The sequence below is a fragment of the Ochotona princeps genome, chromosome 14 (genome assembly GCF_030435755.1).
Source record: "Ochotona princeps isolate mOchPri1 chromosome 14, mOchPri1.hap1, whole genome shotgun sequence".
NCBI lineage: Eukaryota > Metazoa > Chordata > Mammalia > Lagomorpha > Ochotonidae > Ochotona > Ochotona princeps.
The window spans coordinates 19,174,302-19,199,200 of record NC_080845.1 but is presented as its reverse complement, the minus strand read 5'-3'; the positions used below and the strand labels follow the sequence as shown (position 1 = coordinate 19,199,200).

General features: G+C 38.6%; 1 protein-coding gene across 1 annotated transcript in view; it reads left to right on the top strand.

Annotated features, from left to right (window-relative positions):
- The window catches only part of MUSK (muscle associated receptor tyrosine kinase), an 87,792-nt gene that overhangs the window by 33,010 nt on the left and 29,883 nt on the right, over positions 1-24,899 (top strand). The window contains exons 6-7 of the mRNA XM_004580909.3: positions 4,723-4,847; positions 11,886-12,045. Of these exons, the coding sequence (XP_004580966.2) occupies positions 4,723-4,847; positions 11,886-12,045 (285 nt within the window). The remainder of the gene's footprint in view (positions 1-4,722; positions 4,848-11,885; positions 12,046-24,899) is intronic.

Below are 24,899 nucleotides of genomic sequence, written 5' to 3'. Positions count from 1 at the left end.
ACTGTTTTCCCAGGCCACAGGCAGGGAGCTGGTTAGGAAGAGGAGCAGCCAGGATTAGAACTGGTGCCCATATGGGATCCTGCTGCATGCAAAAGGGGGACTTTAGCCTGCAGGCTACTGTGCTGGGCCCCACCATTTACATTTCTTAAGGAAACATTCAGTCAACAAAAATGCTTAAATTTATTGTCCCAAATTCTGGAAATACAGAATAAATGAAATAAAACAAGTCATAATATGAATTCTACACAGATTGGAAAAGAATCACTTTTTGACTAGAACGATTTCTCTCTGTGCAGAAGAGCTACAATGTTTCGAGAAATGCTAACATGTCAAGGTGTTAGCTTGGGTTTGTAATGTTTTGCTTTCAATAGCATGAGGAGAATTAAGCAATTGTTTTCAATCAATAACATTAAATAATTACATTTAAACTGCATTAATATGCACATATTTAGGGGACTATGTTTATAGGAAAGCAGTTAACAATTAAACTTATTTGGGAACAATTTTAATGGAGAAAAGAGACTGTTGTCCCCCACAATTTCTTACATCCTCACTCAGCCCAACACTGCACTCGTCTAAATAAAATTTTGGTGTTTTGAGGATAAAACTTAGAAATTCCCACATAGCACAGCTTAATGCTACTAATTGATCTCAGGTTAGCATTGTTTAAAACTGTAACCCTTTGCCTTCGTCTCTCTGATAAAGCACACACTAAGTATTCCTCACCTGAAAAGCTGACCAGAAGAGCTTCAGATTGCGAGCTTTTCAGACTTCCGAGTGCAAGTATTTATGTAGACCTTCCCAGCTCAACATCTCTGATCTGAATCCAAAATCATGTGGTGTGACAGCTAAGGTTTTAATATTAGGGACACTCAATCTGTATTTGGAATATTTCCTCCTTCTAAATACCAGGTTTCTTGCAGCTAAAGTCATGGAAAAGTATTTCACTTGGTTCAACCTGATTTTTTGGAGAGATTTACTTACTTATTCTATCATCCGTAAACCAGTCATTTCTAGTTTGAAATTTATAACTTAAGAATCCTTCTTAGGGGAGGATAGAAAATAAAAATGAAGAGTAAGAGGAAATAAAATACATGTCGAGCTCATGGTGTTCATTAAATAATGCGTCAGAAATAGACATTGATGAGGTTTAAGTATTCTGACACTGTTTTCTTACCAGGGAAAGAGTAGTTCTTTTCCAAAAAAGCTACTTGTTAATTTCAAAACTAAATTTGGATGTTTTATCCACTGAGATTTCCACTACACCAACAGTGTAATTTCAGGATGAATAATGGCTTATCTTCTTCGCACATACTACCTTCAAAAAGGCAGTCAATAACAAAACTGAATGTTTATCCAAAAGTAGCTTTTTTTTAAAAAAGATTTATTCATTTTATTACAAAGTCAGATATACAGAAAGGAGGAGAGACAGAGAGGAAGATCTTCCATCCGATGATTCACTCCCCAAGTGAGCCGCAACGGGCCTATGCGCACCGATCCAAAGCCGGGAACCAGGAACCTCTTCCGGGTCTCCCATGCGGGTGCAGTGTCCCAATGCACTGGGCCGTCCTCAACTGCTTTCCCAGGCCACAAGCAGGGAGCTGGATGGGAAGTGGAGCTGCCGGGATTAGAACCGGCACCCATATGGGATCCCGGGGCTTTCAAGGCGAGGACTTTAGCTGCTAGGCCACGCCGCCGGGCCCATATCCAAAAGTAGTTTTGAAAACACACACACACACACACACACACGTCATGGGTTATATCATGGTATTTGCTATTCTCTCATTTCCTTTTGAATAATCATGACTAGGCCATATTATATGGTCAAAATTTTATAAACTGTCAGAATATAGAGTGAATGAACTGTATCTTTTTAAAATATTTGAAATAATATAAGAGAGTTCCAGTTGCTCCACTTCCTCTTTAATAATTGTTAAATCAGATTTTAATTTCAGAGATTATGAGATGTATAGTAATATCTTGTCATTTTTTTAGTTTTATTTATTTGTTTGAAGGGCAGAGAGAAGGCCTAGGACAGAACATGCTATATTTAAGACATAAAGGTCTTTGGAATTACTGGCGGCTTCAGCGAAGTTTTGAATGTAGGATTCTCAGTCTAAAGTTAGCCCTGTAAACCTGCCCAAGAGAAGCAAAGCCTCAAACTCACATATTATAGCCCATGACAAAAAGCAAACATACAAAAACAACCAAAAAAGGGATAAATATCTTGCCTGTGTCTATTTTCTATGATGTTGCTGATATGTATTAATCCATTGCCCTTTACAATGAAACTCATAGCCCACCAAGGGTCTATCTAATTCCTTTGTGGAGGACATCAACACTCATGACACTCATTAGCTGTCATGCTGATAGCAACCCGTTATATACTGTTATGTGCCCCACTGAGGCCACCTAAAGATTCTGATAAGGCCGGTATGTTAAAGGTAGCATGTTAAATTTTCTCTGAAATCATGCTGAACCTAGAATAGAAATGGCTCTCCATTTCATTATGATTTCACAGTTATGCTTAGCTGGGATTGTACAATATCATCACAGATAGTGTAACAAACCTAAATGGTGTTCTGAGTATCGTCAATATCAGCCAAGAGGGGAAACAAACTGTAAATTAAAATAAAATAAACTTTGCCTGCTTCCTGAATTTCCAGGAAAAATTTTAAATCCCCAAATTCAAACCTTTGCCTTTATAAATTAAAGTGAGGAAAAAAAACTAGATTTCACTCGTACCCAATAACTTTGCTCATCTTTAGCCAGAGGCTCTCTTTCATGTTTAAGGATCCAGTAAACATGATTGGAACATGTTTCTAACACCTTTCAGATTTGTAATAATCCAAGTCCAAATGTGTCAAGGATTCTGGTTGTCTTGGATTCTCAGAGCCAATGGGATCCATAACAGGTTCATGCAGTGATCTTAAGAGTTAAAAAAAAATTAGCCCCAACCTGTGAAAGCTTTTTAACAACATGATGCACATGAACTCACACAGAGCATACAGTCCACGTTTCTATTATTATTATGACAGAACATTAGTAAAGGAGAATATCTGTGTGCGCCTTTATCAGAATGCCAGCCAAGCCCATCAGTTGTCAACAACGTGAGTCGGAGCCCACAAACTCTGAACTTAGACTAAGTTGGAAGAATGACTCCCAAGAGAAGTACACATCACATTTTGACAATGTGCCTCTTAAATCTCATTTCTTCTATAGTAAATCAGCATTCCTTATTTTTTTCTAATGCTATGTATTTGAAGAGAGTAATTTAACTGTATTTGATGGCACTGCATCTCCATTGATCCTTTTATAGGCTGCCAGATTCCAGGATTTTCTTAAAAGCAAGTTACATTCAGCTTCACCTTAAACATTGAACGCCAGGTTTAGCAGTTGTCTTGTAACTGCTTTGTTTTCTTAAAAATAGCACCTTTTTAGGATTCAATTTCTGTGTGCCTAAAACATTCTTTTAGAGCTTTCAATATCACAAGAATTCAAATTAATTAAAATCTGCACACAGCAGACAGTTATCAAACACATCATGTCCTCATTTCCTTGAATTATGACAGTCTGTAACAACTCCCTTCTGATACAGGCCATGACTAGCGTGCCATTGTCCTACATATCCCCTGTCTGCTAAATGCTACATCCCCATACATTACTGCAGAATTCAAGCTCTACAAATTTCTGTTAATCAGGATAGCTAATCTTCAAAGGATAGTGTCAAGGAGGGCCATTTGAAAATCTTGTTCTCTGTTTTATTCATGGGAAACAAAAGGCAGGAACCTAAAGTATTGATTGCTTATCAGGCAATCAAAAACGTTTATAATAAAAGATTAAATTTGAAATCAGAAGATTTGAGTTCATATTTCTTATCCATCATTTTTATTTTGTTGTTAAAACACATTACCTGGCACTCAGCTTTCTCTAAAATTTCTTTCAAGTTTAATGAGTCAGTAATTGCACATATCCTTTTGTGTATTATGAACTGCAAGCCTAGTTAAAGGTAGGATATCTTTTCAAGTCTAAAGAAATACTTTTTAATCAGTGGGGATTCAGCCTCCTAAAGGAATATAAATTCCTCAAACTTTTCCATATATTTTGTGTTAAACAGTATTTCTGTTATTTGTATCACTTCATTCACTGAAAAGCTATTGCCTGCATAAAGTATAGTTGAAGGTGTAAAGTATTAACTGTTTCATTAATTTAATAAAATTTTATCTTGGGTTTGGGGCTGTGTTTGTTCAGAAACTATCCTAGGTATTAAAAAAGAGTGAAGCCTTTTGGTTTAAAACGGAAGCAACAAACATGTAAATAATAAGTCAGGTTATTTTAGAGAGATGGTCCATCAAGATAACAAGATGATGAAAAGTTAATGAGTGTAGCTTATACTGTATGTTTGAAAATTTAGGAGGGTCCTTGTAAGGAAATGTTATTTAACTAGAGACTTAAATAGAGACACAGGAAACCTGCAGTGTGCAAATGAGGGGTGAGTGTTCCAGGCAAAAGAACAGGCTCCTTCACTGGAAACAGCTCACCATGTCCTTGAGTGGTGAGAAAGATTAAGATCATGGCATCAAGGCTTTTGAGGCCAGCACGTGGCATTTGTTATTTTCCTTGAGACATAGGGACACGTGGTCAGAATAGTAATTTTTGAAGACCAGTGTAGCTGGTCATTCCCTAAAGGACAATCACTCATTGCCTCTGTCTTTCTAACAGTTTTTGCCAGAATCCTGCGGGCTCCTGAATCTCACAATGCCACCTTTGGCTCCCTTGTGACCCTGCGCTGTACAGCAACAGGCATCCCCGTGCCCACCATCACCTGGATGGAAAACGGAAATGCTGTGAGTGTCATAGGCATGGAGACATGCCTGAAAGGAAGAGCCACTGCGGTCCATTTCAGGACAGACCGTGTTCTTATGGCTACCTTGATCTTTGTCATCGGGTTCATCATTTACTGATATTTTCCAGCACCTTTGTCCTACAAAGACACTATCATAGAAACTGAACTGATTTCCTAGTATGATCAGGACTAGCAAAAGCTATCAAATCCTTTCTTCATGCCTTTGTGTAAAATAAATGATAATAATTCCTTCTCACAGAAGTAAAATGACTTTCATAAAACTTACCAGTAAAAAACTACTCACTGCTGGGAGCTACTTCAGAGAAGCATCATCCTGAATTAGAATCTGTGCTTATCAGTTCAACATTCTTTTCTTCCCTTTAATAGTAATAACGTAGCTAATATCTATCAAATGATTATTTTGAGTAAAGTTTTGTTCTAAGAACTTTGCATTTAAGCTTTTACTTATCCAATCCACAAATAAGGTATTAAACATCTGGAAACCTAACATTATTTCAGGCCATATGGATATACAAACAAAAGGGCAGTGTTGTCTCCCCCAAACAGCTTATATTCTGGAGAAGAATATAAGAAGATAAAATAAGGAGATGTGTAGATAATTGGGGGAAGACAAGGAAAGATTCTCTGAGATGAAGTTGTACATGGTATGTCAGAGAATCAGCAAGAACAATGTGGCTGAGGGAGGGAGCAGGGTGGTAAGATGTCATCATTTTAGACCATGCGGATGAGTACAGTGCAATGAAATAATCCGGCTTGTGATGAGATTACATTGTGAGTGTTTTTATGCTGTTTTCCCACTCATTCTTGTTTATTATGTTTGGTTTCCTTGTATGCCTAATAGGGTAGATTATGAGTATTCTCAACTGTGTGGTTACACACAAGGTGTAATTATGTGAGATCATGGACAAGTTAATCAGCTTGATTATGGTTATTCCATCATGCATAGGTACAACAAAAACATCAAGTTTTAAATATAAACATACATATGTATACACGCATTCATGCTTTTATATATACATATAATTCATATTTCTTAGCCATAACTCACTCAACTAAAAATAAGTTCCAAGGAAGAATTTTGGTAAAGTCATGCTGTTCTCTGCTTATACCCAATTCCACCCCACCTACTCTTGTTTTTGCAATGTTGTTATTATTAAGAAGACTGATTGTAGCCCTAAAAGATGAGAACCGGGACACAAAACTGAGGAAAAGAAGGGGAGAGTTGGAGAAGAGTCCATGTGTGAAATTTTGGTGCGTAACATAAGACAGCAAAAATTCACCAAATTCTACGTTTGCTCCAGTAGTAATGAAAGTCTTACTGCAAAAACATAACACAAGCTTTCAATTGATTTATTATTGCTGATTTCATGTATATGGTTTATGCTGTAGGATTTTTTTCCTTTATGATGCTTCAAAAAGACTTCTATCTAAACTATTATTAAAATTGTTTCATTTTTGCATGGGCATTTGGTATAGCAGTTAAGATGCCAGTCTGGAATGTCCAAAGCCCGATCAAAATGCCTGGGTTTGAATTTCATCTCAATGCCTAATTCTAGCATTCTGATTATGTATACACTGGGAGGCAAAAGGTTATGTTTTTACTTGGGTCCCTGCTCTCCACATGGGAGACCTGTCAGTAACTGGCTCTCTGCTTTGCCCTGGGCCATTCCTGGGTATTGCAAGTATTTGGAGAATTAAACCAACAGATGGGAAATCTGTCCATCTTTTTCCCTCCCACCAGCTCTTAACTCCTTGACTCTCAATTAAAGAAAAAAATAAGATGCTTGCTGCTTATCTAATGTCTTTTTCAAAATACAGTGAATAAACAAATGAAGGTTAATTACCAGCTGTGCAATGTGAAGCATTGGAGTATGAAAATTAGATGGAGAACTGGGAGGCTTCCGTTGTAAAGATACATCTTTAGCTAATGTGATTCTGAGGGAGTTGGTCTACCATTTAGACACTGATTTTGTTAAAAAAAATTCAACAATGAATACGCTACCAAACACATCAGGGTTTACACTGCCTTAATTTTGTGAAGTTACTGTAAACTAACTTGGTGCCTACTTTTCTTTACTAGTCTAATTAGATTTCAAGTACAATTTTTAATTGCAGTATATGAAGCAATGTGTTTCACAGCTCTTATGTGAATGCTGTTGTGGCTCTTCTAAGCCACTCAAGGTTGATATGATACCCTGAGGAAAAAATCAAGAGACTGACAATATGACTAATCATTTGCCTTGTTGCATGAAGAAAGAAACAAAGATGGAAAGACATAGGCTTTTAAAAAATCAGTGTTTTCTAAAGGTTCATATGTGCTTAAGAATAGAGCAGAGATGATTAATCTCTGAAGGGGCCCAGAATTAAAAGAGGGTAGTTGGGGTTACTTCTGGCGTGATAGAGAGCCCCAACTTAGTCCTTCAAGATTTGGCTCATAAAAAGTAGGCGTAAAATAGATCCATCACCTCAGATTCTAAAACAGGAGTGAAATAAACTAACAATGACTTCCCTCCAGGAAGAAAGAAAAGTACACCCACAGTTCTTACAGTCAAAGAGCATGTGCACATATTGCAGCCAAGTTCTTGGTAACACTACCCATGTCCAAGACGAAATCAAGATGACTTTGCCCAGGCTGACGCAAATGGCAGGAAAAGGAGGCAATTTCAGGCATTTAATGTTTTAAAAGTTGTAAACCAGAAAGTCTGTTGAAGAGAACAGAGGGAGCCCACAGTTCTGATATCCTTGGAGGGGCTGAACCAAGACTAATGCAGAACTGGGAGAAACTTGGCGCAGAATGAAGCAGTTTGAACTGTGGCTTCTCACTAACCAAGAGTTAGTATTCATTGCACAACAAAGAGTACTCGGAAGACTGTGGCTGGCCCTTTTCTACCCCAGGAACATGCCAGTAAATGAAATTTCTGAATAGTTAGAGACAAAGAGCAGAATTAGAGATTAAGACAGATCTTACTTCCTGTGGAACTGTGATTCATTTCCATGGAATCTTGCAGTCACAGATGAACTGCAGAATAAGTGGCAAAGCTCTTTTTGTCTGACAAAATTGGAAACAGCAGTTTGGTGTGGATGGAGCCAAGTTTACTTAAAAATCTTACTTGTGTTTTTAGCAACAAATTTATAGTTACACCAATAGGTATTTTTATTTAAACATTCAACTAAAAAGGTAGAAAATTGTATCTCTCTTGATTTGTCCAATAAATACAATTTCTTAAATATTTTATAATGTGGATGGATTATTCAGAAGATTTTTGTGAAATGGATAGTGAGTTTCACATGTTGTGTTATTGAAGTTTTTTTTTAAGGAAAGACCATTTATATTTTGTACATATTTTTGAGAGGTAGTATTTTTAGTTAAGAATACATAGTTTTAGTCATCTTAATTTATTAGCTATATTAACTGAATTACAATGTAGTATGTTGTAGGTGAAATAACTGAACACCAAATTTGAAAGTTGTCCTGAAGGCTACCTTAATCAGAAGCAATGGAAACATGTTTCTCAGTCTAGAACTTCTTTTTTATGATATCTTGAGGCATTATTGCAACTTCATGGTAACGGGTGCTACTGGGCATTACTTTGACAGTTCTACCAGGCCAACTGGACCTGTTTACAAGATAGGGTCAGTGAGGGCAGAACACCTTGCAATGGTCTTCTTATGCCAAGGTGAAATCATGAAGTTACCAGATTATCCGGACTCTTTGAACTCAGTGTTATCAACAAACAAAAATATTCCACAGATCTATACAACTTTATTGCCTTAAGTATTTTCAGATACATTATCTCAGGCTTAGTTTATGGCACCTATTTGATAGAGCTTCTTATTCTGCTACTCTGATTAAAGTTATTACTATTTTTATTGTAGAAGAGCATTTTGAAATGATAACAGAAAATAAAATGAAAACACAAGCTTATTTTAGTGCAGAAAAAAAGACAGGAATTCATGTATAACTTTTTCGTCATGCACATGTTCCATGAACTGCTTAAAGTATTACTCTTGAGTTTAAGGCAAGCAGCATAATGCTTTGATAAATATATTTGTAGTGAATTGGTTACTAGGTGAAGTGAATTAAAATATATGCTTAAGAAAAAAACACTGCTCCCAAAGCAGAGAACTGGTATTCTGCTCCTCTAGGTTACTATGTATTTATTGTAAAGGCCAGATACAGTCATTTCAATGAAGCAGAGTTGTCCCTCGTGATCTGCAGGGAATGTGGTACCCTCCCATGCTGCAGATGCTGAGGTGCTTCATAAAATGGCATAGTATTGGCATGTGACTTCTGCACATCTTCCCATACTTGAAGTCATCTTTGGATTATCTACAACACCCCGTACAGTGTAACTGCTCTATAAACAGTGCTGTTTGGTCTAACAGAATGACAAGAAAAAAATCTGAATATGTTCAGATTTCTTTTTGTTTTCTTTTCCCTTTTAATATATGTTTTGTTGAATCCACGGATGCAGAGCCGATACATCCAGGGAGCTGTACTCTATCCCTTAGCATAGCTTAGGAACACTTGGGGCACCAATCAAAGCTCATGCCTTTGATCTTCTAATCCTGGAGGGCAAGAAGATCACAACCAAGGGCAAAGCATTGTTTTTATTTTTAGGTCATCAAAAATACTAAGCTGTTGGCCAGGGTGATCCTTGTAGAAAGAAAAATAAATTCAGTTAACAGGACCTTCTCTGCATGTGTCCCCAGCTGAATCAAGCAGGATTTCTGGGTAAGGAAAAGCATGTGTGAGCCACGTCACAGTCCAGCCACCAGCCTCAACCTTGCTGGTCCCTTTGGCAAAGTATTTCAACACCTGGATGAGGCCCAGGAGAAGAGAAGTCAGACAGTTGAAAAAAATGCTTCTTTTTCTTTGCAAGGATGTTTTCTGTGACCTTGAGAGGTGTTTAAGGATGACTTCTATGATGAACATGAAAATAGTCGAGTGGCTAGGCATGGTTTGGAGGACTGCTTGTCTCCAATGCATCACACAGTCATACTACGGCCCTGCAGACTACTTATAGGACCTAGAGAGTGATTACATGTATACACAAAATAGGAAATAACATGAAGTATATCAATTGAGCACATGGATTTTGAAGATTTATTATTTTTTTCAAACTGTTTCTTTGTATCAAAATTCAAGCAGAGTCCGAAATCATATTTCAAATTGTTCAGTTCTTTTGACCCATGTCGGACACTCATATCCATAAGACTTTGCATCTTTGATAAGTATAATGATGAGTTCAGTTGGAATTTCCTGCTAAGTCTATGTCTCAACAGTATTTTTCTCTTTTTGTTAAGTTTTGAAAGACTCCAGTAGGCTTAGCTGGGGAAAACGTTATAATATTTTATTTTGCCTTGGGAGTTTCCCAGTTAAAGTCAATTTATACTCACATAAACTAGTTTTTATCTTACAATTGAGATTAGAAATGAAAATAAAGGCTAAAAAGGCAAAGATGCTAACCGAACCTTTCACTAATTAGTGCTTAATTGAGGGCCTCAGTTTATCCTTACCGAGAGCAGCCACCCAGCGGCTAGGATAAAAGCTCATCTCACCCCAGGGATTCCCTCCTCTCTGTTGGTCTAACCGAACATCCTCTTTCATGCAAAACAGAGGAGCTGGCTCCATGTTTCTCACCATCAGTCCTACTCCTTAATTCTGGACAGAAGCATCTCTTTTGAGACCACCAAGTTCAGATAACTATGCCACCCACATCCACTTCTCTGCCTGGTTTCCCTTGAAAAAGTCCATTCTTATCAGGAGCTAATTCTTTCATTGACATTCCTCTCAAATTTTCCTCAAACTACCAGTATTCTCCCACCCATAAGGAGTTAAAATAAGTATCAAAAGATGATAGAATGTTCAAGAAAAATACTGAACCATTTTTTGAAGGCCATCTCCTTAACAATGACATTTGTTGTGCATTTATTTTTTTCATGGTTGCTTGATTGATTCATATTATTGCTACCGTTTTCTTTTGTATTGGAACTTTATTTGATCTGTAATCTAGGACTAGGGAAGGATTAGGGAACATGAGGATTAAAAGCATAGTCCCTGGTGTCAGATCAATTAGGGTGCAAATTTTAATTCTACAACTTAACACAATGTTTTAGACAGCTGTCTTTACCATGGAGAAGGAATGATGATAACTAGAGAATAAGCACTTATGTGCATGGAAGTGTCAACTGTGTGCTAACAGTACACTTATATTCTGGCTCTGTAAGGGCATTTGAGTGATTCAACATGATGCATGTCATGCCTCACATCCATGTTTTCATGATAACCATCGATGTGATGAATATGTATGAGGATGAGTCAAGAATTCTGAAATCAGCTCTGAAATGTGAAATCCTAGAAGGCACATGTTGGAAGATCCACACAGTATGTCTTTCACGTTTTGTACAGTTTTTTATTACTGTATCACAAATCACCCCAGTGTTTAGTGGATTTACAATAATCATTTGTTAGTGTTTCCAAGTCTGTGGATCAATTGGATGGTTTTGATGATTTGGCCTAGGACTGCCTGATTTGGGCAAATCTAAGATCTGTGATTGGTAGGTCACTGCATACTAGTTGGTTCAGAGTAGCCTTATTGCAATGTTCAATTGTTGATGTTGCTCTAACCTAAAGCAGTAAGGATAAATAGATCGTGTTTGTTTTGTCTTTGAGAAGGCTGTCTCTGGCTTGATGAAAGAAATCCACATGCTCCAAGATCAATGAGGAAACAATCACAAAATGCAAGACATTTACAAGTCTGCTCATTCCAAAATGCATTATAAAGCTATCTAGATTCATAACGTGCAGCAAAATACACCTGCTTGAGACGAGAGCTAAATGTCACATTATGAGACATTTGATAGGCTTAGGCAAGGAACTTTTTTTTCCTGCTATTTCTGCAATTTGTCACATGCTTTTTTTATTGTAACTTAATGTTTTTCCTACTAGTCTTTTAATAAGCATATTAAGGATTCCTTGATCTGTTCTATCTTTTATTTTCCCCTATCTCATCAGGTTTCTTCTGGATCCATTCAAGAAAGTGTGAAAGATCGAGTGATTGACTCCAGACTGCAGCTGTTTATCACCAAGCCAGGACTGTACACTTGTATAGCTACCAACAGGCATGGAGAGAAGCTTAGCACTGCAAAGGCAGCAGCCACCATCAGTATAGCAGGTAGGATGGCCATTCATGGCTGCATTGCTCCAGGAGAAGGGGGCATTGGCACTTTTCCACATATTACATTGGGGAAAACATTCTCTTTCTTTTATGTATTACTCTAGTTCCCTTGGGTTCCTCTGCTCCTTCTTGGGGAATACTCCAGAGGCAACCTAGGCCTGGATTTTGCCTGATTTATTACCTCAAACTGAAATTATCAATTATGTTCTCAAGTGATAGGTAATAGCTTCTAGGAGTTTATTTCTGCCTCTATCTCCTTCTTTCTCTGTTCCTGCTCTTTAACCTCTTTCCTCTCCTCCTCCCTCCCTCTTCCTGCCTTCCTTCTTTCCCTCTTTCCTCCTTCCTTCCTTCCTTACTGATTTTATCACTAAGCATCGAACTTCCTACAGCTCTGGAAGAGTATACTGGCAGATGCCTTGATACAATGGAGTCAATCTCCACATGACTTTCCCAAAGGCGTTTTTATAGCCTATGAACATTACCCTTGGATTTTCCCCCTTCCTGTTTCATGCATGTGATAGGAGGACTTACAGGTATGTTCCAGGAAAAGAGCTGGCTCATGGATTTCTAGGATGTTTCAGTCAAGTCATAAAGATTTATTTTTAAAATTTAAATTCCTCAAAGGCTTCTGAGAACATTTATGGAATTACTAGAGTTGAAACAACCCCTGTATCAGGAAGTGCCAAGCATGTTATAGTCACAGTGTGCCTGCTGCCCACGGATCAGCAAAGAGGTGCCTGGCCTGACTTGTAAGGCAAGCACTGGGTGAACCTGTTCCCAGGGCCAGCTCCCCAGAGCCTGCTGTTCCTTATTACAGTATTACTTCTTTGATCTTCACTGGTGCGGAAGCTTGCCGTAACATCTGTGATTTTCTCATAGAAGGTTAGTAGAGGTCACTGAGAACTAGTTAGGATGCACTGAACGATGCCTCTGATGGAAAAAGGGAAGTCCAATGCCAAGGTTCCCTCTACTGTCTCCCTCAGGGATATCTGCCTGTGGTGTTTAGAGTCCTAGTAACAGTCACGGGATATCATCTTTCCAGAGAACAGCAAGGTTCAACTTAACAAATTCAAACTCAGTTTTACAAGTAATATAAGAGATTACTTCTATGTAGTGTTTCGCCATTAATAAAGCACTTTTACAGGCATTTATAAAATGCACTGGGCATATTAACGAAAGAAAGCCTAATTCATAAGTGAGTACCATTTTCTTTGGGTTTCCAGCCAAGAAGGAAAGTCACCCATCCACATATAATATGGTATAGAATGTATCCTACTGTAGAAGCAGAGACGGTGTGTAACAGCAGAGCAAAAGACAGGCAGGGATTTAAGAAAATCCTTGAGAAATAGGTTCCCTTGGAACATAATTTGTGGAGATGAAAGGAATAGGCTAAAATATTTCTAAAAAATATTCATTGGCAAATCCAGAATACTATAGAGATAAATGAGGTAAAAAAAAATAGGGAAGAAAGGGGCTACATTGGGGCACTAGCCAGGTTATAAACAATCGGAGTAAATTTAATGTGTTCCTCCACCATTTGTGATTCATTTAATTATTTCAGAGCAAACAAGTGCTTTGGTAAGATAGATCCTTCAGCAAACTGACATATATCGGGGAGTCGCAAGGCTGGGAGGTGCAGCAAGCAGTTGGGAGACTCTTGCAGGAATCTAGAAAAGTAAGCAGGGTCCGAACAACAGCAACATCAGTTAGTGCAGATCGAAAAGGACAGAAGCACGGGACCTACCAGGACAGAAATCAGCTTGACAAGTGCTGCAACGTAGCAGTGGAGTCAGAGATGGAGTTAAGAAACATTTGAGATTTTGAGGAGTGGGATCTAGGACAACAATATGTAAACAAAAGAAAACAAAAGAACACAAGGAGGTCCAGGAGATGGTTAAGTACTTACAAATTGTTATGACTTTGAATTAGTTGCAATCATTCATCTCTCCTGTTTTTTTCTAAAGATTTATTTATTTTTATTTGAAAGACAGATTTTTTATATTTAAAAATTTTTAATTTTATCTGAGATGATCCCAGGCCTGATTCTTGCGCGAGTTTGCTAGTACAGAGTCCGACACCATCTCAGATGAAGTTTCTTTGGAGATCCCTCCAACTGAACTGCTGATCTTAGAACCCCAACCATGAAGAGACTGTTAGCCAGTGGATTCTGAATAGAGTTCATTGCGATTGGAACTGAGAGATTGGCAGCAATCCAGAACTGATGAACTATCAAAACTGTATGAGCAGGACCCTCAGAGCGTGCCTCCCGTTGGGGATCTGGGATGGGTGGGAGGTTAGGTGGGGCTTTTCCCTTTGTTTTTCTTCCCTGACCCCAGATACAGGGTAAAATGATATTGCTGTGGAAACAATGGTATTACCCACTTTCACCCTATAGCCCTTGACACTTTGTTCCCTAATCAACTAAGTAAGATTATTAAAAAATAATTTTAAAAAAATTTAATTTTAATACTGCAGTTCCACAGGCTCAGGGATTTCCCCTCCCACCCTTTGCATTCCTCTGCTCCATCCCCACAATTTTTCCTATGCTATTACAATAATATGGTCCTTCAGCAAAAGTCACAAGTCCATCAAGTGTGTCATGACATTGTGGATATAGACAACCGTAGAAAGTCCGGCATCCTATTATCAAGATATATTCAACAATCCCATTGAGAGTTGAAAGGCAGATTTATAGAGGAGGACAGAGAGATAGAGAGAGAGACAGATCTTTCATCTCCTGGTCCACTCCCCAAATGGTGACAATGACCACAGGTGGGCCAACATAAATTTGTGAACCAGGGGCCCAGTGTGGTAGTCTAGTGGCTAAAGTCCTTGCCTTGCACACACAGGGATCCTATATGGGCACCGGTTCTAATCCCAGTGGCCCCAATTCCCATCCAGCTCCTTGATTGTGGCCTGGGAAAGTAGTGGTGGATGGCCCAAAGCCTTGAAACCCTGCATCCACGTGGGAGACCTGGAAGAGTCTCCTGGCTCCTAGCTTTGGATTGGCACAGTTCCTACCATTATGGCCACTTGGGGAGTGAATCAATGGATGGAAGATCTTCCTCTCTGTCTCTCCTACTCTCTCTATATATCTGTCTTTCCAATAAAAAATAAAATACACCTTAAAAATAAATAAATAAATTTGTGAACCAAAAGCAGCTTCTTCTGGGTCTCCAACACAGGAATAAGGACTTAAGGTTTGGGCCATCCTCTGCTGCCTTCCCAGGCCATCTTGAGGGAGCTGGATTGAGAGGTGGAACAGCCAGGACTAGAACCAGAAACCATGTGGGATGTCAGCACTGGAGGCGAAGGATTAAGCTTGCTATGCCACCATTCCAGCCTCTCCTCTGTTTTTTTTTTTTTACATTACAGATAAATGGAAACAAGTTTATGTAATATATCTATACATGTGTTCCAAGGAAGCTAAAAGAGGGATTTGCAGGGGTTAAGATGGTTGGAGTATTGTATACAGGCAGGGACTTGCACAGAGTGGAATGCAGACAAACATAAGTTGCCTCATCAGGGCAAGGGTCATGCAGTTGGCACCAGCAATGAGTTGACTGGCCCTGATTCTGGAAACAGTAGTGGTACAGATGTCAGCTTTAAAGTGAGGGATACCTGGGGACCCAGGAAGTGAGACTTTACCCACTCTGGAAAGGATGTGTTTACACTTGCTTCCAAGGAGTCATCAAGAGACTTGAGTATATGCAGAGCAATAAAGAAGTTAACCTGTAACTTGGGCATGGATGCTTGTCCTCTTGTGAACTGCATGTATGCTTAAATTTGTCTATATAGAGAGTCATAATAGGGCACAATGTTAGGGCTCAAGTGAGGGAGTAAATTTTCCACCAAAACTTGTTTTTTAAAAAAGGAAAATATTTTAAAAAATCTACCCTTTTTGGATATGAGAAATCAGAAATAATTCTATTTTCTGGGAAACCTCTGCATATCTAATGGTATTTCTTGCTTTAATTCATGAAAGCTGAAGATCTGTGCTATGGTTGGTGTCACTAATGATTGCAGATCTGAAAATCTTCCACTTTACCCAGCATTCCAGGGAAGATCTAGTAAGAGTATCACAAATGCCACTAAAGAAGTGCTCCAAACCTCTTCAGGCATCTGCCATTCTTTCTTCCTCTCTTTGCTCTGTTCTTACCTCATGAAAGTCCCCATGGAATCATTAAGGAGTCACCCCCCAGACTGCCCCTTGGACCTATACTCCAAGGGATGAGGGCCACCTTGGGGAAACGAGATATTAAAGCCACTTCAATTCGGGAGCACTTTGAAGGAGTATGGTCTTGTGCTTCCCAGATCTCCTCCAGCCTTTGTGTGTCATCTGCTTTGACTCCTGTTTCCTTAAGCCTCAGTGAGCTGGACAGAGGTCCAGAGCTCCAAGTCAAACACAGTTCTCCCCTTGCCAGTGTGGCAACACTGCCTTACCACAACAGATTTCTTTGCTCACTTCAGTTAGCCCCATCCTCTCATCGTGTTCTGAGTCCTCTGCCCCCTCTGACACATGCCTCAAGTTTCACTTTGAAGCTTTACTCCATCTGTTTATTTACTTATCCCAGCTGGAATACTGAGAATGGAAAGAGCTGATCCAGTGTTTGGGACTATGTCTAGGGATGTTTCTAGTGCCTGAAGAACAACAACAACAAAAAAATAAAGACCAAAGTCCTTGCTTGTGTCTGCCCAAATCTTCATGAATTGTCTGAGAAATGTGATATAATTCTTCCTGAGTCATTTACATTTGCTGGTAGTCATCAGAAGAAGTCAGAAAAAAAATTTGGAGCCTCTCCATAGGAATCAGGAAGTTGCATTTCCCCTCCAGTCACAACCACTAGAGGCTCAAGTTGTGAGTTAAACTCGCCAGATGCCAGGTATTTGGCAAGATGCCTTCCCTTTGTCATCAGAATCCTCAGCCCTGTGGCAGAGACCAACATGACAGACCATGATCCCTGTACTGAGCACAGCCTGAGACAGCTAGAGGCCATCAAAACAGACACAGGGATTCAGAAAAAGAAAACACATTTGTATTTCCCTTTCTCAATGGTTCACACAGGTTCTAATCAAGAGTGAGGCCCAAAGTTTGGCCTGTTATCTAGTTTAAAATACAAAGATGAGTCTGTGATCATACTTTTCCTCTACTGAGAGCCACTCCTACCTCTACCAACACTCTTACCTTCTACAATGACCCTGATAAACTGACTGTTAAACTCTGGAACTTTTGGTACCTTAAAGACAGGCCAGGGACTTTGCACAGAAGTTAAGATGTCATTTGAAATGACCATAAGCCAGATATAAGTGTCTGGGTCTGAGTGCCTACTTCTGATGTAGCTTCCTAATAATCAATCTCTTAGGAAGCAACCCAGTGAAAACTCCATTGTAGGAAAATAAGTGAGAATTTTGGATAGAAGTTTTTCTTGCCACAGACAGATTGTTCACTTTCTGTAAAATAGGACAGTGCATCACAGAGTTGTCAGAATTAAATAACTTCATGGAAAGCATTTGATGAATCATGAGTCACTGCTACCATTATTATTCCTACCATCTTTTAGTAGACTGTAGCAAAAGCTTTGCTAATGTAAAGTCATTCCTGAAGAGAAATGGAGCAAGCACAATCCAGGCAAGTGTCATTAAGGAAGAGAGAGACGTGAGAATAGACCCCGACTCTAAGGAAGGAAAAACAATATTAGAGATGGCTGGGTAGAGACTGTCTAATTGGGTATTTGGAAAGAGAAGAGAGAAAAGATGGATAAAAAGATGAATCAAAGTTTGCTGTGTGGTGGTGGAAAGTGTTGCCTCTTCTATGTGTCATGAAAATATACTCAAAATCTATGTTTCTTACCCAATTAGTTAGGTTATAGTTAAGCACAGTATAGAAGAAACACCAAAAAATAAAAATCATAAAGTAGATACTTCTTCCTCTTTTATGTAAAAGAAGTTAAGACATAGTTCAGGGTTGATACAGTTGCTTATAGATAGTTAAGCCCTTGAGTTTGTACCTTAGGTATAGTGCTTGTCTTCCAAGTTCAATATGAATTTTAGAACACTAGTCACCAGATTTATATTTCAGCAGCAAGATGGAAGACAGAAGAGGACATAAACACACTCTTTGTGTTTCAAGATTTTTCCAGAAATAACACATGGCATTTCCATTTAACTCTTATTGTCAAGAACTTTGAACTTATCATTCCTAGCTAAGCTATAGACAGGGAAATTTAGTCTTTCAGTTAGATATCACTAGCCATAATCAAAAACCAAAGTTCTTTTAGTGACAAAGGAGAGAATTGGTATGAGAAAGCTGTAATCTCTGCCACATTCATCAAACCTATAGGTAATATTTGTGGTTTTTTGTGAATGATTTTGTGTAGAAAAAAAAGATACACATGATAGATGTACTGAATGCAAGATCAAACACTAGCAGTGGGAGGGAGCCCCGTCTGTAGGTTAGATTATTAATTATGCTGCGCTGTTACAACAACTATAATTTAAAATCTGCATATTTCATGCAAGTTTCCATTTTACCTTTAGTTTCCCACTAAAAGACTCAGTTTCACTGAAGGTTTGGCAGATCTACAGTTTAACATAGGTCAAAAAAGCAGAAAGAAACTCATTATGGTGGTGCCACAATACATTCTTTGTAGTGTAATGAAATAGATTGTTAAGCACAGTGCCTCACTTGGGCTAGCTTTGTAAAGGTGTATAGTCCTTTATCCTTTTAATCTGGTTCCTCATTGGCTGCCACAGTTTGTGAACTTCTGCATTTGTGAGTTACAAGCAAGACATTAAATCTGGGGATTTACTCTATTATTCAAAAAACACAACTTTAAATTCCATATAATAATTGATATAGGTAATTTAATATATCGTCATTTTACATGCTCTGTTCCTGACTGATGTTTGTGCTTCCACTTCCCCCCACATTGCAGACAATTTGCAGGCCTGTGGTCACACAGCAGGCACACATCATCTGTCCCTTTACCACTCAGCACTTCACCCACCCCAGGCAGAGCGAGTTTATATCAATAAAACACCCACAATCCCTTGACATTTCATGGTGGCTTTGTCTGGCTTTAAGTTAACTAAAGGTATTTTGTTTTGTTTTTAATAAAAGGAAAAAGAATTAATGGGTAACAGCCAGTAGCCACACTAAATTGCTACCAGATGTTTTCTGGTTAGATGCAGAAGGTGAGGTGTTTTTTTTTTTTTTACCATCGGGCAGCGCTCTTGTTTAGAGAGCCATATGTTCAGAAGAAAGCCAAGTGTTGTTAACTTTTCCAGATAGTATTAGAGATACAACGAGTATTGAAAAGTATCAGAATTTTTTTTTGATGTTTCAGAAAATCTGGTTTTGAGAGATCACTTGTTTATGATTATAGTGGTCTTAGATCCCTTCCCTGTCCCTTATTCCATATTTCCCTTCCAAACAAAACAAATAAAAGCAGATACTTTGACTGGAGACTTTTCTGTAAGAAACACACGGAAGCCCAAAGAAAGCGAGTGTTCCTTCATTTTCTTCTTAGTAAGAACTATCACTTAATCTGAAATCAACCTCTTTTCTTTATTTTTTTCCCTTGAAGTGGAAATCTATCTTAGTTCATTCTCTCTTCCCAAGAACTGTGCCTACATTCTCTTTGGTACTGGTTCATCTCCATTCTATTGCATCTTTCTTCTTTTTTAAAAATTTATTTATTAATTACATTGTATTATGTGACACAGTTTTATAGGTACTGGGATTCCCCCCAGCCCTCGCCAAACCCTGCCCCCATGGTGGATTCCTCCACTTTGTTGCATAACCACAGTTCAAGTTCAGTTGGGATTCCTTCACCATTGCATCTTTCTTCTACATCTTAAAATGAAGGCTTTTTCAAATGCAATGATAGTATTTCATGTTTCAATAACTCTGCAGGCACAGTTGCTATTACAAGCTGTCTTTGCTCCTTGAAAGAACATACTATTTTCTCTGGAAGACTTAACTTCACATTTCCCTTCTGTCTGTTCTAGTTACTCAGCAGAATTGCCCTAAGGTTTGGGTTATATAAGTACCACTTCCCTCAGCATTCAGCAATAATATGCAGCTCTTTTCATCCTATTTCCCGTCCTTTGGTAATGTTAACTGGTTAAACATCTCTGCAGATTTCTCCCATAGTTTGGTAAAATGTAAATTTTAACTCTAATTTGAAACTGTTGAAGTGTCAATAGTATCTCTTACATTATTGAAACAGCAATTCCGGATCCAAGCCTGTATATCAAAACAAAAGAGAAGGCATCTCCTAGGCCCTTTTTATTTTTCAGAATGGAAGTACATATAAAATCTGTGGTATTTATTCAGCCATCTCCCAGTGACTTTTCTGGCAGTTGAGTGCTGAAAATCTTGCATACATCTTGCTGTTTTCTTACCAGTTATTCTCAAGTCTGGTTGTTATTGCTGCAGAACACGACTGGGGAAGAATCTCAAAGGAATCTAGCTTTTCTGTCTACTAGAAGGATGCAGGCTCTTGTCCCTGAGCAAAGTGACCTAAATGGAAAGAGCCAAAATTCTGGAGCTCATTATAGAATAAAACCCTATTTGTAACAAAAGTTTTTCTAAAACCTCCACTGCGGATTCAAGAACTTCATAAATTCAACAGCAAATGGAGAGGTAACCAATATCCAAATTACAGATGTGGTAAGTGTATGGCAAAATTGAAAGTTGACAGTACCTGGAGGAAATGCATCAACCATAGGAACTGAAGGATTGTATTTTCTAAAATCTTCATTTCCTCTGAGGAGCAAATCCTTTCCTAGTTGCTCACTAATGTTGACAGATTAAAAACCATAATTGTGTCTAGTTTAAAAGTCCACTGTGTGGAGGCAGTCATTTGGCCTGGAGGTTAAGATGCTTACATATCATATCAGAGTAACTGGGTGTGATGCCCAGCTCCGGGTCCTGACCCAACTTCTTACAAATGCAGACCCAGGAAACAGCAGTAATGGTTCAAAGAACTGGGTTCCCTCCATCCACTCACACAAGAGATCTGGATTGAGATTCTGGCTCCTGGCTTTTGCCTGCCTGACACAGTTTAAGATTAAGGAGAGTTTAAGGTGAGATTTAAACCTAAGATTAAGGAGAGCTTAAGGAGAAACTTGAGTCTCTCCTTCACCTTCCTCACTGACAACCATCCTTTCTTTCTAAAAAATGGAGAGAAGAGAAAATATAACTGGCTACAACTTTTTAAATCTATACTCTCTCTACTTTTGTAATTTCTCTGAAAAAGTTAGAGAAATTGCCTTTTCCTGAAGAGAATGTGTTTCATTCATTTCTCTGTTGACTGTTGCTACTTCTCTAACAGTAATTCCAATTAGTACAAATGGCATTTCCAGTAACAATATGTAATATATATACACACATATGCGTGTGTGAGAGGCAGACAGAGAGAGAGGGAGATGCACAGAGAGAGAGAGAATTCAAATCCACTCAAGCCTCAGAACACTATCCCCATTTTACAGAGGAGGAAATAAAAAAAATCAAAGAGATTTCTAAACTCATATATCTGGTAAATAGCAGATCACTATTGGAACCTAGCAGGTGCATCATACAAAATAAAAAGAATAACCTATTCCTTGATGGGTTTGTGTCTCTGTGTTGCAGATATCTGAATACTGACTCTACCATAGGCACATAGATCTTGTGAAACCTCTGCATTGCACACTGCCCAAATATGGAGTGCCACACTGATTCAGTCTCCTTAGCTGTAACCTCTGACCCCAAGTCCTACCAGGGAAGCCCACAGTTTCCTACCACAGAGTCCATTTCTCAGGTATCTAGTCCTCTTGTAACCTAGCTGCCTAGCATTGCTTGAACTCACATGAAACTCTAACTTCTCGGTAGTTCTAAGAGCAGCAGTGAAATGTGGCTCTTTTCTGAAAGTAATACTATTTTAAAATAAGTTATGTTAGTTATCTTCATTTCATTTTAAATGCAGAGATGGGAGAAGAAAGACAGAAAGTTCCCATATCCAATGGTTCACTCCCAACATGCCTGTAACAGCCAGGAGTTAGGGAATGCAGAAACCAGAGCTCATGCATTCTAGTCTCTCATGTCTGCTATTTCCATGGGTGCACATTAACAAGAAGCTGGGGTGGGGGACCAGCACTGTGACAAATGAGCTGGGATGCCACTTGCAACACCAGCATCCATATCAAACAGCTGATGAGCCCCTGATAACTCTGCATGGGAAAGCAGCTGATGATGATCCAAATATCTGAGTCTCTGCTACTCACATGGTAGACCCAGACACTGGCCCTGGCCATTGCTGCCATTTGGGGGACTGGATGGAATCTCTCTCTTTCTCTAAGAATTGAACCAGGTTCTTCAAAATGGCATGTGGGCATTACAAGTGGTAATGAAAACACTGCACCAAATACCTGCCCTGTAATATGTTTTTTAATGATTTTATTTATCACGTTGTTTACATAGTTGACAAGGATGCATGCCCATGAGGACCACCAATTAGAAAGGCTGGGGTCAAGGCATGGGGGATGGCGGGTGAGACAAATGTTTCTGATTTTCTCTTTCTTCCCTTTTCTCCTGTATGGGGTAGATAGGGAAAGAGAGGGAGGTAGTTGCCAAACTACATCAGCACCTGAGGCTGGGAGATGTCCGCATGATGTCATCTTAGAACCAAAACTCTTGGTTTTGGATGGTAGTCTCTAGGTTTTAGTTTGAAAAGAAACTCATTGAATATTGTGTGAGAGTATAACAGCAACAAAAATCTAAAGATGAGGAGACAGAGATATAATTCATTTCCATTTCTCTTGTTCCTACTAGAATGCCCTCCCATCTTCACCTGATGGCTAAGTACAATGGTCGTTTCTGTGATTACACAGCCTATTATTAAAATCAAGGATGTGGTGATTGAGCCCTTCTGGACATTCTAAAGGGAATGTCAAGATGTGTGTGCATGCATGTACGCATTTATGTATTTTCTATGATTACTTGCGAGCATCCCAACTACAGGTGAAAAGAATCAAACACAAGGGGAGTCTGTGTAATGAATAGCTGGGATAAAAATACTCATGTTTAGATGAGATGAGTATATTTATAATAGACACACACATCCAAAGTTAGTTCACTTAATACCATTTTGCCTCAAGTTAGCTTACCTAACTTCATTTAACCTGATGACTACTACAACTAATGTTTAAAATTCATGGTTAAAAAAGAAACATATTGCTAATAATATAGATCAGAAAATGTAAAAGTTAATAAGTATTTCAGAATATTCTTGTATTGCTAATATTTATTTTTATAATTTATAAACACACTGTGCCTTTTACTATTTTATTTAATTTTGAGCACTTACAGGATCCTTTAGACAATGCACAAAACATAACTGCTTTCTTACATTTTTATGTTTCCGCCAAAAATATTTATTAGAAAAAATGTATTTCTTGAAAATTTTGATTATCCTTGCCTTCTTGTTGATTCCATTTTAAAAGGGTCTATATCCTGGTATATATGTGTATATTTATATGTGTATGTTAATCATATTATCACATACTCAGTGTCTATTCCATGAGTTACTACTATTTCACCAGAATGAAGAATTGATCACTATTTTGATCACATTGCATGTTATTTATCAAGAAGCCTAATTGATAATGCTTTAGAACATCAACTAATACATCATTTTCAAATAATTTTGGTTACCGACCATTCCAATATTTGCAATGGAATGATTAAATATATGAAATTTTGTATTTCAGGAAGATTGAATCAAAAGGAGTTCATTTTGAAACTTTAAAATATCAAAATGGATGTAAAAAGCTTGTAAAGGTGGTAGAGTTTTATATTCAGATAATTTCATACAGCAGATTAGTATTAGACCATATTTCAGTTTAGCTTTTCCTTTTTTTAAGATTTATTTTTAATTTTTATTGGAAAGACAGATATATAGAGAGAGGAGGAGAGAGAGGGAAGATCTTCTGTTGTTGATTCACTCCCCAAGAGGTCACAACAGCCAGATCTGAGCCAATCTGAAGCTAGGAGCCTGGAGCCTCTTCCACGCTGGTGCAGGGTCCCAAGGCTTTGGGCCGTCCTTGACTGCTTTTCCAGGTCACAAAGCATGGAGCTGGATGAGAAGCGGGCATCCGGGATTAGGACTGGCTCCCATGTGGATCCGGGCATGCTCAAGCTGCGAGGCCACTGCACCAGGCCCTTACTTTTCATTTTTAAATGAAGATTGTGGAGGCACAAAAAAAAACAACCCACATAGCCTGAAAAATCGGATAAAGTCTCAAGCCTCCTATACAAAAGTAAGATGGTGCAATGCCGAAATGCGGGCCACAGTTTACCCTTTCCAGGGTCTCATGTTTGAGCAGGTCTGAGATGGAACTCTCCTGATGGGAGTCTGCTTAGAGCCCTGAGTTTTTCCTTTGGCATATCTGGTTACAAAATTTGTAGGCTCATTGTAAAATAAAAATGCAAAGCCCCTTGTTTAAGAAAACACTAAGTATTTTGAACAGTTACAGCAGAGTATTACAGTAAGCATTTAGTTAAGCTTTCTAAGCTTATGACCTTTTTGACTGCACGGATTATGCCCTTGAAGTCAGTTGGCTCTACGGGAATATCTGCCTTCTAAGTTCTCCTTTACTATCTCCCATCTTACATTTCCTTGTCACTCATGTTGATTCTTAAGGCAAAGTCTCCTGGTACCTAATGCAGGGGAATTTGGGGCCTTAGCTGATGCTCTTCGTGATTGATTCAGTTTGCAAAGGAGCTGACAGTGCCCATGGTTGAAATAGCTCCTGAAGATACTGTCTCCCTAATCTTCTCCAAATCTTCTTACTGCCATATTTGACAT